Source organism: Pelophylax lessonae (genome assembly GCF_965119305.1).
Source record: "Pelophylax lessonae genome assembly, chromosome: 8".
Classification (NCBI taxonomy): Eukaryota; Metazoa; Chordata; class Amphibia; order Anura; family Ranidae; genus Pelophylax; species Pelophylax lessonae.
This window is the reverse complement of record NC_138775.1, coordinates 45,784,257-45,799,854: the sequence shown is the minus strand read 5'-3', so window position 1 is coordinate 45,799,854 and position 15,598 is coordinate 45,784,257. Positions and strand designations below refer to the sequence as shown.

The window sequence follows — 15,598 nt, the reverse complement described above, 5'->3', positions numbered from 1 at the left end:
TTCATGCAACCTCTGAGGTTTAACATTGGCCCTCAAGCTGCATTAAAGTCAGACCAAAGTAGTGCATGAAATTGCTGCAACTTTAGGTCGCGCATCAATGAATGGTTATCATTGGAAAATATGGGGAACGACTTGTCATGCAATTCTGGATAAGTCGCACAAGTGTGAATGAAGCTTAAAGCAAATTGAGTATAGATTTTACAGGTGCCAGACTTCCACTATAGGTAGATACAGTCTGCACTTTGCTCCTGCCTGAATGGTACCTAAGGCTCGATTCACATCTATGCATGTTGCTTTTAAGCATTTCGGAAGTGCTTTTTGCTGTGATTTTTCTACCGCAATTTGCGTTTCTTATACTTTTTTGGGGAATATTTGTTGTTGGGCAGATATAAAAATGCAAATTGTGGTAAAAATGCAGTAAAAACGCACTACATGCTTTTCTGCAGCTTCTCCATTGAAGTCTATTGAACCAAAAAGTCCCTGTTCCTTTCCAAAAATGCAGAGGCACAAAAATGCATTGTTGTGAACGTGTTCCATAGGAATCAGGAAAAAGGTATTATCCAGGAATGATAGTGGAATCTAAAGGGGGATGGGAGAACTGAGGAAGGTGTGTCTAGCAGACCTGGACAGTGGGAATTTGAATGTGCCTCTTAAATATTTAAAAACTATATATATCCAAATGTAATTTAAAAAACAGATAAATATTTTATTGAATCTACATATAATCCACTAAAATGAATACAATCAGGGTTAACAATACATATACATAGCAGGTCTAATGGCCTGAATGTGGATAATACAATTTTCTGATGGATCAACGCGTTTCGCTGACATAGCTTCTTCAGGATCCAGACATTTTATATATGTCAGACAAATTTGGAAAATATCACAGTATCTATCGATAAAATCAAACGACAAGCTTCTTGTATAGTATGGTAACAAGTGATATCACCTTAGCGCCAGCTAAATCAAAGGAAGGTGGGAATTCCACTTAGAAACAGGACAGTCCTTAAGATGGTTAACAGGCTCAGGGGGGGGGGGGATATATCATACCCAGGGCCCAGAACCAGAAAACAGGAGATGGATATAAAATTTCCAATAAAACCGATAGGTTAGGGCAGGGGTCTTCAAACTATGGCCCTCCAGTTGTTCAGGAACTACAATTCATGTCCAGTCATGTCTGTGATTGTCAGAGTTTTACAATTCCTCATGGGATGTGTAGTTCCGCAACAGCTGGAGGGCCATAGTTTGAGGATCACTGGGTTAGGGGATTAGCCAAGATAAACTCAAAAAAAGAAGTGTCGCCTCCAAAAGCATAGCATAAAGTATTGTATCATCTAGTCTTGACATGTAACACGGTTGCCACCTGGAAGTGGAATGGATGGATGTTTTCTATTGAACCAAAAAAAGCAGCGTTTTGCGTTAAAAAAAAGTCCCTGTCCCTTTCCAAAAATGCAGAGGCACAAAAATGCATTGATATGAACGTGTTCCATAGGAACCCATGTTAAAAAAAATGTCCTGTGTTTCTGCAAAATGCATTAAAATACGCACTACTGTGAATAGAGTCTTTAGAAACTTTTTAAAAAAGGGTTGCTTTTACTAGCAACATCCACTGTATATGGATCAACATCCTAAGCAAACTCGGCATTCATAATAAAGTCCAGAGAGTATTTGAAGAGAGAAACTATAATTCTAGAGAATTACTTCCCCTGTATTCCTGTTGTGTATCAAAAGCTTTCCCTATAAACTAACTTCCAGTTGCGGTTTCTCTTATGTTTGTCAGCCTGTCAACTTCCCCGCAGCAGCCAGTGATGATCTAAAGCAATCCTGGTGTTGATCATTACCATGTTGCTAAAGTGTCTTAGCGAGTGTCATGTTAGGCGTTCACAGTTTAAGACAGCTTTGTTATCCAGTCTCAAGTCACACTTTAAGCTGTGACATGTTGAAAATGGTGGTATGTACTGCTGGAAAAAAAAATCACTTTGCACTTAAGGTATAATTGAACTTTCAAGACATTGCAGAGCTATGAATCCCGGTGTTCGCAATGCCAGACTAGGGATAGAAGAGAACCCTTGTATGTAGAGGAAACTAGTCCATATTGAGCTTTACCAAAACCATTGGTGTATTTATGATTTTGGCATGTATGTCCACTGAGTGAGGTCTTAAGGGGGAAATCATACTATTTTTTGGTCAATTGTTTTTTTTTTTTTTTTTAGTATTAAACTGATATTTTATATCCTATTTTCTTAGCCTGTTTATTTTACAAAAACGTATTAAATACAGGGCGTATCTGCAACACCTAGTGTTTAAGCCCCCGTTCACATTAGGTCGCTCCGACTTCGGGGGCAACCTGTGAAGTCGCGTGCAGCGTGACTTCGGCGCGACTTGCACGGACTTCATAATATGAATGTCTATTCAAGTCGCCTCCAGGTCGCCCCGAAGTAGTACAGGACCCTTTTTCTAAGTCGGAGCGGCTTGTGTCGCTCCTATTTGAACGGCTCCTGTACTACACTATGGGAGCGACGGTGCACGACTTGTCAGGCTGACCTATGCCTCGTACACACGCAACGATTGTTGGCCGTGAATTTTCGGCCAACGTCCGATCGGCCGAATGTCGGCTTGTTAGTATGATGCTTCCGACAACCGACTCCAACTTTTCGGTTGAACAAAATCTGGTGTGCATGCTATAAATTTTTTGTTGGCGGTCAACAGAACTGACGCTTTTCCGTCAGTCAGTACAGATTTCGGCAGACAAAAATCTGATGAGCAAGACTGGGCATGCTCAGAGAAGAAAAAACACACGGAAAGTAAACCAGCACATGACATCACTTCTGAAGTTGGTTTTTGTTGGCTGAGAAAATTTGTGTGCAGTCCAGAGCACATTTCAACCAACACAACAACACTGGACAAAAGTCGGCCGACCGGTCGGCCGATAATCGTTGCGTGTGTACGAGGCTCAAGTCGCCTGACAAGTCGTACCAGTGTGAATGGACACTAAAGCATGCTGGACTGTGTGCACACTTTTTGATTGTCTCTGTATAAATTAAATATCAGAGTCCTTGCTGTGCTATCTCTGATTCTGACTTGTTGAGTTTTGTACATGTAACTTAACTTTTTTGTTATTCAGATATATTCACAAAATACTATATTCTCACATCTTTCAAGACATACCATTGAGCTGCACCCTTAATTTACATGGAGGGTAATTTTTTTATGTATGCAGAGTAGAAGTCAGCGCCAGAGTGAATAATGCTGTCAACTATATATAAATAAACCTCTCAAATGGTATACTTATAGGTGCATCTGATAAAATAATAATATTATCAAAAAGGTAATTTTTTCAGTAATTAAATTCAAAAAGTTAAACTCATAAATTTTATATAGATGTGTTACACACGGAGTGATATATTTCAAGCATTTCTTTTTTTTTAAATTTTGATGATTATGGCTTACAGCTAGTGAAAACCCCAAATTCAGTATCTCAGAAAATGTAAATATTACATAAGACCAATAAAAAAAGTATTTTTAATTCAGAAATGTTGGCCTACTGAAAAGCATGTCCATGTACAGTATAGTATGCACTCAATACTTGGTCGGGGCTCCAAATTACTGCATCAATGTGCTATGGCATGGAGGCAATCAGCCTGTGGAACTGCTCAGGTGTTATGAAAGCCCAGGTTTCTATATTAGTGGCTTTCAGCTCATCTGCCTTGTGTGTCTGGTGTCTCTCATCTTCCTCTTGAGAATACTCCACAGATTTTCTATGGGGTTTAGGTCAGGGAGTTTGCTGGTCAATCAAGCACACTGAAACCATGATCATTAAACCAGGTATTGGAACTTTTGGAAGTGTGGGCAGGTGCCAAGTCCTGCTGCAAAATGAATTCAGCATCTCAATATAGCTGGTCAGCAGAGGGAAGTATGAAGTGCTCTAGAATTTCCTGGTAGAGGGATGCGCTGACTTTGGACTTGATAAAACACAGTGGACCAACACCAGCAGATGACATGGCTCCTCAAATTATCACGGACTGTGGAAAATTTTGCATTTCATTTGAAAATCAAGGTCCCAGAGTCTGGCGGAAGAGTGGAGAGGCACAGAATCCAAGTTGCTTGAGGTCCAGTCTGAAGTTTCACAGTCAGTGATGATTTGAGAAGACATGTCATCTGCTGGTGTTGGTCCACTGTGTTTTATCAAGTCCAGAGTCAGGGCAGCCCTCTACCAGGAAATTCTAAAGCACTTCTTGCTTCCCTCTGTTGACCAGCTTTATGAAGATGCTGATTTTAGTTTCCAGCAGGACTTGGCACCTGCCCACACTGACAAAAGTACCAATACCTGGTTTAATGATCGTGGTATCACAGTGCTTGATTTGCCAGCAAACTTGCCTGGCCTAAACCCTATAGAAAATCTGTGGGGTATTGTCAAGGGGAAGGAGAGACACCAGACCCAACAATGCAGATGAGCTGAAAGCCGCTATCAAAGAACCTGGGCTTCCATAACACCTCGGCAGTGCCACAGGCTGATCGCATCAATGCCACGCTGCATTGATGCAGTAATTCCTGAAAAAGGAGCCCTGAACAAAAATTGAGTGCATACAATACTGTAAATGGACATACTTTTCAGTAAGCCAACATTTCTGTATTAAAAATACTTTTTTATTGGTCTTATGTAATATTCTAATCATCTGAGATACTGAATTTTGGGTTTTCACTAGCTGTAAGCCATAATCATCAAAATTAAAAGAAAGAAATGCTTAAAAAATATATCACTATGTGTGTAGTGCATCTATATAAAATATATGAATTTCACTTTTTGAATTTAATTACTGAAATAAATTAACTGTTTGATGATATTCTAATTTTTGGAGATGCTACCGCAAAAGGGTTGCTGTGCCAGATTACAATATACTGTAAAACGAACCAACAAGAAGGAACCAAAAAAAAACAACAACTTTCACCATAAATCACCATAAATAAAAGTAAATATACAAGAGATTGTACCTTTAGGAACAAATATCATATAATGTGTAATTTAATAAAGTCCACTGATTATATCCATGTGTCCATGCAGTATGCAGAGTAATAGTCAGTGGCAGAGTGAATAATGCTGGGAGCCAGCAATGTAGGTCAGTATACATAAACCTCCCCAAGGATATACTGTACTGTATTTATATAGGGTGCAGCATCAAATTATAATATAAAACAATTATAACAATTTATGGTAAAAGTTTGTTTGTTTTGGGTGATTTCTTCTTTTCTTTTCACTTTGGTTTGTTTTTTATTGTAATTTGGCTCTGCACCCCATATAAGTATGCATTTTTTAACCACTTTAGCTCCGCTCACATTGCTGCTACTACAGCAATGTGGCTCGTTATCGTCCAGCGACGTAGACCTAAGTCGCTGGACTCCGCCCCTTGTGGGCGGCGCGCCTCCGGAGGCTCGCTCCCGCTGTGTTCAGTCACAGCGGGAGTCGGGCCAGGGGAGGAGCGGCGGCAATCGCCGCCGCTCTTCCCCGATCATCGGGGAATCTAGTTTGGAGATCCGCCCGCTTGTGTAAACAGAGCGGGCGGATCTCCTAAGTGACAGGCAGGGTCAGATTGCAGGGTTCAGCATAGTTGAACATGCGATCTGTCCCTGACTCACTCAGTCACCTCCCCCCCCCCACACGTTAGTAAGCACCAGGCATACATTAACCCCTCCCTCTCCAATAAAATTAACCTCTTCCCTGCCAGTGTCATTTTTACAGTAACAGTGCATATGTATAGCACTGATTACTGCAGTAATGTCACTGGTACCCCCAAAAGTGTCAAAAATGTCAGTGTCCGATCTGTCCGCCGCAATGTCGCAGTCCCGCAAAAAAAATCGCAGATCGCCGCCATTACGCGTTAAAAAAAAAACACCAAAAATGACAGAAATCTTTCCCTTAGTTAGTAAACGCAATAACTTTTGCGCAAACCAATCAAAATACGCTTATTGCGATTTTTTTTACCAAACATAGGTAGCAGAAAACAAATTGGCCAAAAATTTAAAAAAAATTTGATTTTTACATTTTTTGGGGGGGGAATTTCATATAAAAAAATTTTAAAAATATTATTTTTTCAAAATAAACGCTATTTTTTTGTTTATAGCGCAAAAAGTAAAAATCCCACAGGTGATCAAATACCACAAAAAGAAAGCTCTGTTTGTGGGAAAAAAAATATGTAAATTTCGTTTGGGTACGGCATCGCACGACCGCGCAATTGTCAGTTAAAGTCGTACAGTGCAGAATCGCAAAAAGTTGCCTGGACGTAAGACAGCAAAATCCTCCGGTGGTAAAGTGGTTAAAGTACAACTGTAGCTTTCTCTACCTTATGTAAGAGAAAACTTCACATTATTGCTCCATTATTGAGAGCCTGCTGGAAAATGTTTAGTGGGATAATTACTTGATATTTGGTCTGCAGTACCTTATTTCTAGTTACATACCAGACTCTTCTAGAATTCCTGTGCAGACCTCTCTAGCTGACAGTCATGCACAATCCATCAGTGATGTATTTTTGATGACTAGCAAGGTTGAGGTGGCATCAACATTAATGTCCAGTGTGTCCTGGGCATATCATTTGTCACTAAATAAAACATGAACATTTCATTATTTTACAGAAACTCTTATTTATCCTTTGACATTGCTCATTAGAGGTTACACTGAAGATACAAAGAACAATAGCTGGGCTATAGTTGAACAGTCCCAGAGGTAGAAACATAATGAATGGTTTCATGAGTAAGAAGTGAAAGCGATAAAAGGTAACATGACTATTTTTCTTTTTCTCACCCAGGGACTGGATAAAAGCATTTAGTCCTCCCATCATTCCAACCAGCCAGAATATGGATCCTTTACTCAAACTTAAACAATCCAGTCTAAGTAATGAAGGTAAGCGGGTCAGTGTGGGATGGTGTTGCATCAAAGGCGAGCCAATTCAACTTCAGTCAAAGACTGAAAATAACCCTTGGGATTTATGAAAATATTTCTAGATATATCATCTGTAACATATATGTATGTATCTATGTACACTATATTACCAAAAGTATTGGGACGCCTGCCTTTACACACATATGAACTTTAATGGCATCCCAGTCTTAGTCCATAGGGTTCAAAATTAAGTTGTTCACCCTTTGCAGCTGTAGCAGCTTCAACTCTTCTAGGAGGGCTGTCCAGTCAAATACCCCAAAAAGAAAGCTCTATCTGTGGGGAAAAATAACAGAAATTTTATTTGGGTAAAGCATCACATGACTGCACAATTGTCAGTTAAAGTCACGCAGTGCCATATCGCAAAAAGTGGCCTGGTCATGAAGGAGGGTAACTCTTCCGGAGGTTAGGTGAAGGAAATAAGAGGCATCTTGTGATGTCTGTTGGGTCTTATCACACTTATCCGTTTTGATGCAACAAACCTTTAGCATTTTGCTGCATGAAAATGCATGTCAAGTAGAAATTAAATGGCTAGTTTATATCAACGTGCTGCATTTTATTGTGAAAAGGAAAAGGAAGATATATAGGCTCATTCACCCTGACACGTATGTGAAACCATGTGTGCTTCAATGCACACAGAAAAATGCGAATCCAGCCTTAGTCAGCACTTTATTTTAATAAGTTTAATATAAAGTATAAGTTCAATGTATAAAGGTAGAGGGTTAGCTACTGCATTTAATGGCTCCCATATGTAGAGGTGAAAAGTCAAGGTTGGTTTCGGCAGAGCAGCTAGCAAAGTACACGAGGAGGGTTCAGAAACCCAAGTATCTCCGCATATAAAAAAGTACTTTTCTTTTGTCCAACATCATTTCAAATAACATTGAAATATAATTCATGCCATTATCCATTCATTTAGTTAGAGAACTAATATTTTATATTAATACAGTGTTCCAAGGACTACATTTGCATATCAGCTAGGTCTACATTAATTTTCTGCTGGAAACAATGAATAAAGTAAAATGATAAAAGTTGAATTCATTCACTTTCCCTCATGTTTAATGCGTATTGATACATCCAATTGCTAAAAACAGGATGTGTTCCCCTGAGTTATTATCATTTATTGACCTTTAAATGTCTTCTACATCAATGTGGTTTCGCTCTTTCCTATTGCTAAAACAGATTCGGTAGCGTACACAGAAGATAAGAGAGGATGCTGATTCAACTGTGAATATTGCACCAAAACGAACTCTTTCTTAAGATTTAATGAGGAGGAAAATACACCTACTAACAGTTAAAACAAAACAAAACATGAATAAACAGCATTTTCAAAAAGTAATCCAAGGTCGCCAACCAGGAGTAATACTTTGGGTCTTATGTACATGATTTTTCACATTAGGAATGCCAATAAGAATGTGAAAGCAACTTGATGCAGCTTAACCCTTTCATGGCCAGTAGTCATTGAAGCCTGGGTTCCGAGGCCTAATTTATTAGTGTCAACATGAGTGACTATAACTCTGTGAATAATTTGCCAACCTAAATACCTAAATGTTTTTAAAGGACATATAATAATTTAACTTGGTACGCAATAAAAAAAAAAAGTTTTTTTTCTCTTCCGTTCATTGATGGACACAGCTCTTCATCTTCTTGACCGTAGGGTTATACTGCCCCCTACAGGTGTAGAACACTAGGCAGAGAAAAAGCTTGAACACGCCCATAGGGCAGTCCCTGGGGGTATATTCCCACTTCCTGCTATAGGTATTCAGTTTTTTTTCTGCCTAGCCAGGAGTAAGGACCTAGTTCCTTGCTGGGATCTCAGGTCCTGGCATATTTTTTCTTTTTACATGGAATTTTGTTCCTGTGAAAGCTACAATCAAGTGCTGGACTGGGCGACAAACTGGATAACATAGATCCCTAGGGTTCCCCCAGTCCCCCCCAGTCCCACGAGGGTGTGCAGACCACAGCTCCATGCTGGGTCGGTTGTGACATAGCTCCACTGGACGGGGTCTGACCTGTGAGTTAAACGTCTCGCAAGGACGCATATGAACTGGCTTTGGCCCGAGTCACAGTGTTTCCCCCTGGCCAACAGCACCCACATTACGATGGAGCGGTTTCCTGTCCGGAGCAGTGCCCGCCCTGTTCCTGGTGTGGTAAGTAGCTGTCCCCCCACTACCCCTGGAGGGTTTTGGGGTGGACGTGGGCCCCTCCCAGGGATGGTCAGACCCCCTGGTTCCCATCCTTCCCCCCAGCCCCTCTAAAATTTTCAGTCACTGTGGGTCTTTGGGCCCCTCACACCCTCCCTTCCTCCCCTCCCTGGGTGAGGTTATGAGCTGGCTGTTGCCACATTCTCTGAAGGGGGGCTGGTTGAAGTTGCTGCTGACCAGGCTGCTGACCGGGTTTTCCTGGGGCTCAACGGGGGGGTTGAGTAGGGTTCCCTGTCACTCTGGGGGTTCGAGACTAGGGCAGGGATGTCCTCTGGGCTCCCTGAGGTGGTTGTTGGGCTGGGGGAGCAGATGTTTTTACTTCCGCGGATATGCGCCTCACGTGGCCGGATCCGGCCCAAAAAATTAGCACGCTGCTTTGCGGCCTACTCACTGGAAACTATGTGAGGCGGCCCCTGTGAGGGTGGCTGATGCCACTGCCTCCAATTTGGGCATCCCCCTTCCCCTCCACTGCCCCTGAGTGGTCAGCTCTGCTGGGGTTTGCATCCTGGTGGCTGGGCACCTTCAAAAATTTAGGCCGCGACTTGCGGCCTATTAGGCCGTGCGGCCGAGTTGGGCGCCGTCATTGGGGGGCGGCCTCAGTGTATGTAGCTGAAGCCCCCACTCTTCTTTTAGGAACCTGCAGGGCTTAGGATCCATGCAATTGCGACTGGGCCTCCACAAAAATTTAGGCCACGGCTTGCAGCCTGCTAGGCCATGTGGTCAGCTTGGCACCTCCCTTGGAAGGGTTAGTGCTGTGGGGGTGCTTAATTTTTTTAATGACATAATGACAGCCTTACCACCATTATTGTGTGGGATACCTGCCTTGTTTTAGGAGGGTACCCTGCCTGAGCTTCCGCGTCACAGTGGGCAGCCCCCTTTTAAGGGGGCTATGTCCTATTATGCCCTCTATGGAGGGAGACCCCCTTGTTTTTTGCGGAGTCCGATAAGTGGTCCATTGTGGGCCCTTGGGCGGTGTCCCTGATTATGTTTTTCTGGGTGAGCTTAGTATATAGTGACCCTACTGCGTCTGGGTCCACGCACCCTGAGTGTTCAGATAGTAAAGGATGATTCCTCTGCTCCTCTAGCCGTGCTTAAATAGGCGCTGGTGGTTGCACTGTTTGTGTCAGTGCGTGAAACGTTAAAAATTGAGGTTGCGGTTGATGCCGCGTCAGAGGCACCGGTTACTTTTGGCACCCACAGGCCCTCCAAAGCAGCAAGGGTGTTCCTCTTTCCCCTTACCTTGACAACATTGTCACAAAACAGTGGGGTTTTCCAAAACGCAATGGTTGCTAAGCGTTTTTGCTTGCAGTATCCTTATGAGGATTAACTGCGTTACAGGTGGGCGGTTCAATCTGTAGTGGACTCACTGGTTTCCAGGTCAAATTGAGCTACCTTCATTCCGGTTGAGGAGTCCCTGGCCTTTACAGGTCCAGCTAATAAGAGGGTGGATGCTCTGGCCCGCCATATGTGGCTGTTGCTGGTCAGCGATTAGGCCGGTAATTACTATTGCCCTGGTGTCGAAAACTCTGACTGAGTGGACTAAGCTTTCACGCCAGGACTTGGAGGAGAAGCAGCTCCTCCCTGCCTCGGTGGAGCTGGCAGATCAGTTGGTCTAAGGGCTACAGTTTGTCTGTGACGCCTCTTTGGATGCCGCTCCCCTGCTTTCTAGACTGTCTGTCTCAGCAGTGGTCCTGCGGCGCATTATCTGGCTGAAATGCTGGTCTGCGCACTGGGCTTCTAAAAAGGCCTTGTCTAATCTTCCATTTGTGGGGGATCGCCTGTTTGGAGCTTCCTTGGATGACCTCATCAAGGGCCTCACAGGGAGTAAGAGTAGTCTTCTTCCTTAGGCTTTCAGAGGTAAAGAGTCCTGTCACAGACGGGGACCCTCCTTTTCACCTCACAAGCGACTTTTTCATCCCTCAGGGTCTCAAGACAAGGGATCCAAGCCCTTTCAGACCTCTGCTGGGGGTTCCAAAAAGTATTGGTTGGGAAAACAACGAACAAGTGCTGCCAGACCTGCAGACAAAAATTCCTCCACATGAAGGGGTGCCCTCACCCGTATCTGGGGTGGGGGGACATCTCCGCTGCTTTCCGGATCTGTGGACCTCCCTGAAACAGGACAAGTGGGTCCACAAAGTCATTCACTCTGGCTACAAGATCGAGTTTCGATCATTTCCTCCGGAAAGGTTCTTCTCTTCCAACCTGAACTTATCCCCAGACCACTTAAAGGATCTCTATGGGGCGGTGCAAGATTTGTTACTTCAAGGGGTGATTGTTCTGGCTCCAAGTCGGAGCGTTTTCAATGTTTTTACTGAAACCTGTTTACAGTTCCCAGGAAGGAGGACAAGGTGCACCCAATACTGGACCTCAAGGCGCTAAACTGCTTTGTGTGGGTACAGAAGTTCCGCATGGAGTCCATGCGCACGGTGGTGGCGTCCCTACATCAGGGGGATTTCCTCGCCTCCATCGACATCAAGGATGCCTACCTTTACATCCCAATATCTGTTGTCCATCAACGTTTCTTCCGTGGGCGAGGAGCATTATAAATTCATGGCTTTATCCTTTGATTTCGGTTCTTGGGTCTTCACAAAAGTGTTGGCCCCAGTTCTAGCATTACTGCGTCAGTAGGGTATCGCAGTACTTGGGTACCTGGACGATCTGCTTTTTTGAGAAGAGTCTTCGTCTGCCTTGTTGGACAACTTGGAGATTACTCTGCAAACGCTGAGGGAGTTTGGTTGGATTCTGAATCTTCAGAAGTCTGCCCTGGTTCTGTCCACAAGCCTAATCTATCTGGGTCTGACTCTGGACTCGTCCTCAGCCAGAGTGTTTCTTCCTCAGGAGAAGCTTCAAAAGTTGCAGGAGGCGATTCTGCTTTTGCTGACCAGCAGACGGTCGTCTCTTCGTACATGCATGCACCTGTTCGGGTGGGGAGGTGTCCTCGGCATAGATTGTGCTCAAGGGGTCTGGTCTCAGGAAGAGTCCAGACTGCCATTCAATGTACTGGAGCTCCGAGCGATCAGACTTTGTATAGATCATTGGACAAATTGTCTACAGGGGTATCCAGTGCTGATTCAATCTGACAACTGCAATAAGAGAAAGTTGGAGCTGGATTGATGAAAAATACTGTTTATCGATAGTTAAAGGGAAAACAGAGAGGAAAGTTGGGACTGGGTGCTAGCCCCGGCTCGCATCTGTGTATAAAACTTGGGAAAGAAGTTGGCTGCACACCTGTATCGGTCAATAGATTTTCTGAAACATGTATAAAACTATCACCAGGAGAAGGACACAGACCATGGTCAAGTTGATGCGTTTCACACTGATATTAAAAAGTGTGAAACTTCAAAACCTCAGTTTTTTGAAGAAGCACGTTGTCAGTGTGAAACGCGTCAACCCTTTTGTGTCCTTGTCCTGATGGCAGTTTTATACATGTTTCACTAAATCTATTGTACCAGCGGAGGGGTGCAGCCAATTTCTTTCCCATGCCGATAGTTAAATTCATGGCTCTGAGAATTCAAGCTGTAATAAAGGCCAGAGGTGGTTCAACAAAGTACTAGTGGTGTACTGTAGTGTTTTTCTTTTTCATGATTCCAGAATATTTTCCTCAGAATTGAGTGATTCCATATTCTTTTCCACTGCTTGAACTGCAAATACAGTTTCAATTGTCTAGTTTTCTACCTTTTTTCTTTTTTTTTATTTTTTTATATTTCTTAAAGAGGAAGTAAACCCTCCTTGGGAAGTTGTACCTATAGGTAAGCCTATGATAAGGCTTACCTATAGGTACTGTAAATATCTCCTAAACATGTACCGTTTAGGAGATATTTACCTTTGATGCATCCAGTGACGTCACCGGCGCATGCCCCGTGCCGTGACTGTCGGCTCCCGCGCGCGTGTGCGGGAGTGACGTCACCGCGGCTCCGGCCAATCAGATGGCCGGATGCCGCGATCCCGGAAGACGGGCGACTAGACATGTCGCCCGTCATAGAGGTGAGCGGACGGCACGGCGGGGGCTCGTTCTAAGGTAAGTATTTCATAATGAGCTAGTATGCGATGCATACTAGCTCATTATGTATTTCTCTTTCAGGTTGTAGAAAAAAAAAAATTTTTTACCGAGTTTACAATCTCTTTAAAGACAGAAGGTTGGAATGTTAAATGAAAATAGTTTTGAGGCATGTCTGTGATAGTTTTTCTTTCTACACAATGAAACAATTAAATAAACATTTTTAGAGTGGTGATTCTATACTTTTTGCCAGGGGTTGTATTTAAAGAGGTTGTAAACCCACCTTAATGATGTGGGCCTATAGGTAAGCCTATAAAAATGCTTACCTCTAGGTAATGTAACTATCTCCTAAACTTGCACCATTTAGGAGATATTTACATGCAACCGATGATGTCATAGGCGCATGCGCTCTGAAGGAACGGCCACCGGTGCCGTGAACGGCAGCTCTCGTGCGCATGCGCGGGAGTGATGTCAGATGGCCGGAGGACACGAACCAGGAAGCAGAACATGTCTGCCGTGTTACCGATGAGTCGGCAGCACTGCGGGGGCTTCATTCTAAGGTAAGTATTTCATAATGCATATGCTATGCATACTAGCTCATTATGCCTTTGTCTTTCAGGTTTTTCCTTCTTTAATTTTTTTCTTTCTGAGGTTTACAACCTCTTTAACTCTAATTCTCTGAGCAGTAATTCTCAGTTTATGTATAGACTTAGTTGCTTTCATTATTAATACTAAGTAAATTACATGTCGAAAGAAATACTAACTAACGTATTTACCTTAGAAAACCTTTTTATTAATTGTGACATGTCTGTACTAAGTTAAAAAATATTTAAATAAAGATTATATATAAAAATAAGTTTCATGATATAAAAAAAACAAGTAGGTCCAACTATCAACAAGCAATGATGAACTCTGTCTAAAGTTCGAGCTGTAATGTTCCAATATACAAAACAGTATGTTAGGAACAGAGTGGTCATAGAATTGGTGGAAGGCCAGTTTATATCATTTGGCTGACTGTTAAGAGGTACAGAACACTGTACATACATACAGCATGCCTGTATTGGGTAGTTTGTTTAACCACTATGCCCCCCCCCCAACCAATCACAATCTTCCTCTGGCACACACCTCCTCCCAATCACAGCCTGCCTCTTGAACACACCTGTAGCACTGCCCCCATGGGAGCTGCTTAGATTGGAGTCCTCTGGGTTACTCATAGCAACAGTCTGTTAAATGTTGGCACCTTTAACACTCGGCTCAGTCAATGAACATTCCAGGGGATTTGGTTTTTTGTATTTATTTAGGAACTTGGATAGGAGAAGCAATGAGTGGGATACTCCAACTTGACAACTATGCACATTTTTTTAGGACTTCTCACTGGATTGAGTGTGGCAAGGCTGCTGCTTTGCCTTGCCACTGAAGTGAATATATGAAGGGTGAACTATTCTGTAAATTACTCTTCAGGAAATTACTTGGCACCCCCTTTGCAACTGACCATGTGTGCTAGCCCTTGTCCTCTGACCTTACTGGAGTGGTCCCCTTCCTGGGCAGAACCCCGGCAGGCTCCCTGGAACTCATGGACACTGTTTTTTCTCAGGCAGATCTGCCTTCAACTCCACCATCAGTATCCTGGACCTCTTGGCTCAGCACCACACCCTGGCTCACCAGGCCGACTGCCTGTGGCCAATATCCTTGCTGACAGGAGGAGAGACACCCTCCTCCTGGGACCTGGCTTCCTGCCCAAAGACCCTTGTCACATGTGCCTCTGGCTTTTATGTCCTATCCCAGGATACACTGTGGTTGTGCCCTCCCACTGGGACCGTCACAAAAGCCTGTGTGTCACGGGCTGGGTTCCCTCCACTGTCCAATAGGCTTCCCTATTGGATACAGTGGGGACACTCCCTCAGACCAAGTGAATCACACATGGTCACATGTAACAGGCAAAACTAAAAATCCTGATATAAAAGATGTGAATACCCTCAAAGTCAGTCTAGACACAATAAGTAACCACATAAGCAGCGCTTAAAGATTATACATGAAATATCGCTGCATGTATAAATAGGTGAGAAGGATGTACTATATATACAACAGTCCATCAAACTGCTCCAGAGGGATGACCCATCACCACGGCGTGAAGAAATGATTGGGAGAACAAAAACTTCCACCACACCACGTGACCCCCTAGGCAGTCAACACTCACCACAGGCTTGAGATCGTTAAGCCTTCAAAAGAAATAGTAGACTCCGGATCACTCCACTGAATGCTACACATCGGCAGATGTTCCAAAGTCTCACACTCGAGGAATACCCAATGTAAACTGCAGTACTCCAAGCAGCATCACATGTGTGTATAAAGGAAAAACGCTCATAGGGCAGTAATCTAATACTAACAATTTTATTGATAAAAAAATCCCATCCCCATCACATTACACTCACATGTCAATATAAAAAACCAGGCATGTAAACGAAT

The 15,598-nt window shown here is 43.2% G+C and overlaps 1 protein-coding gene across 1 annotated transcript in view; it reads left to right on the top strand.

The window, feature by feature from the left end:
* Positions 1–15,598, top strand: part of CFAP20DC (CFAP20 domain containing) — a 476,046-nt gene that overhangs the window by 449,929 nt on the left and 10,519 nt on the right. Inside the window, exon 17 of the mRNA XM_082266497.1 lies at positions 6,804–6,898. Coding sequence (XP_082122623.1) covers positions 6,804–6,898 — 95 coding nt within the window. The remainder of the gene's footprint in view (positions 1–6,803; positions 6,899–15,598) is intronic.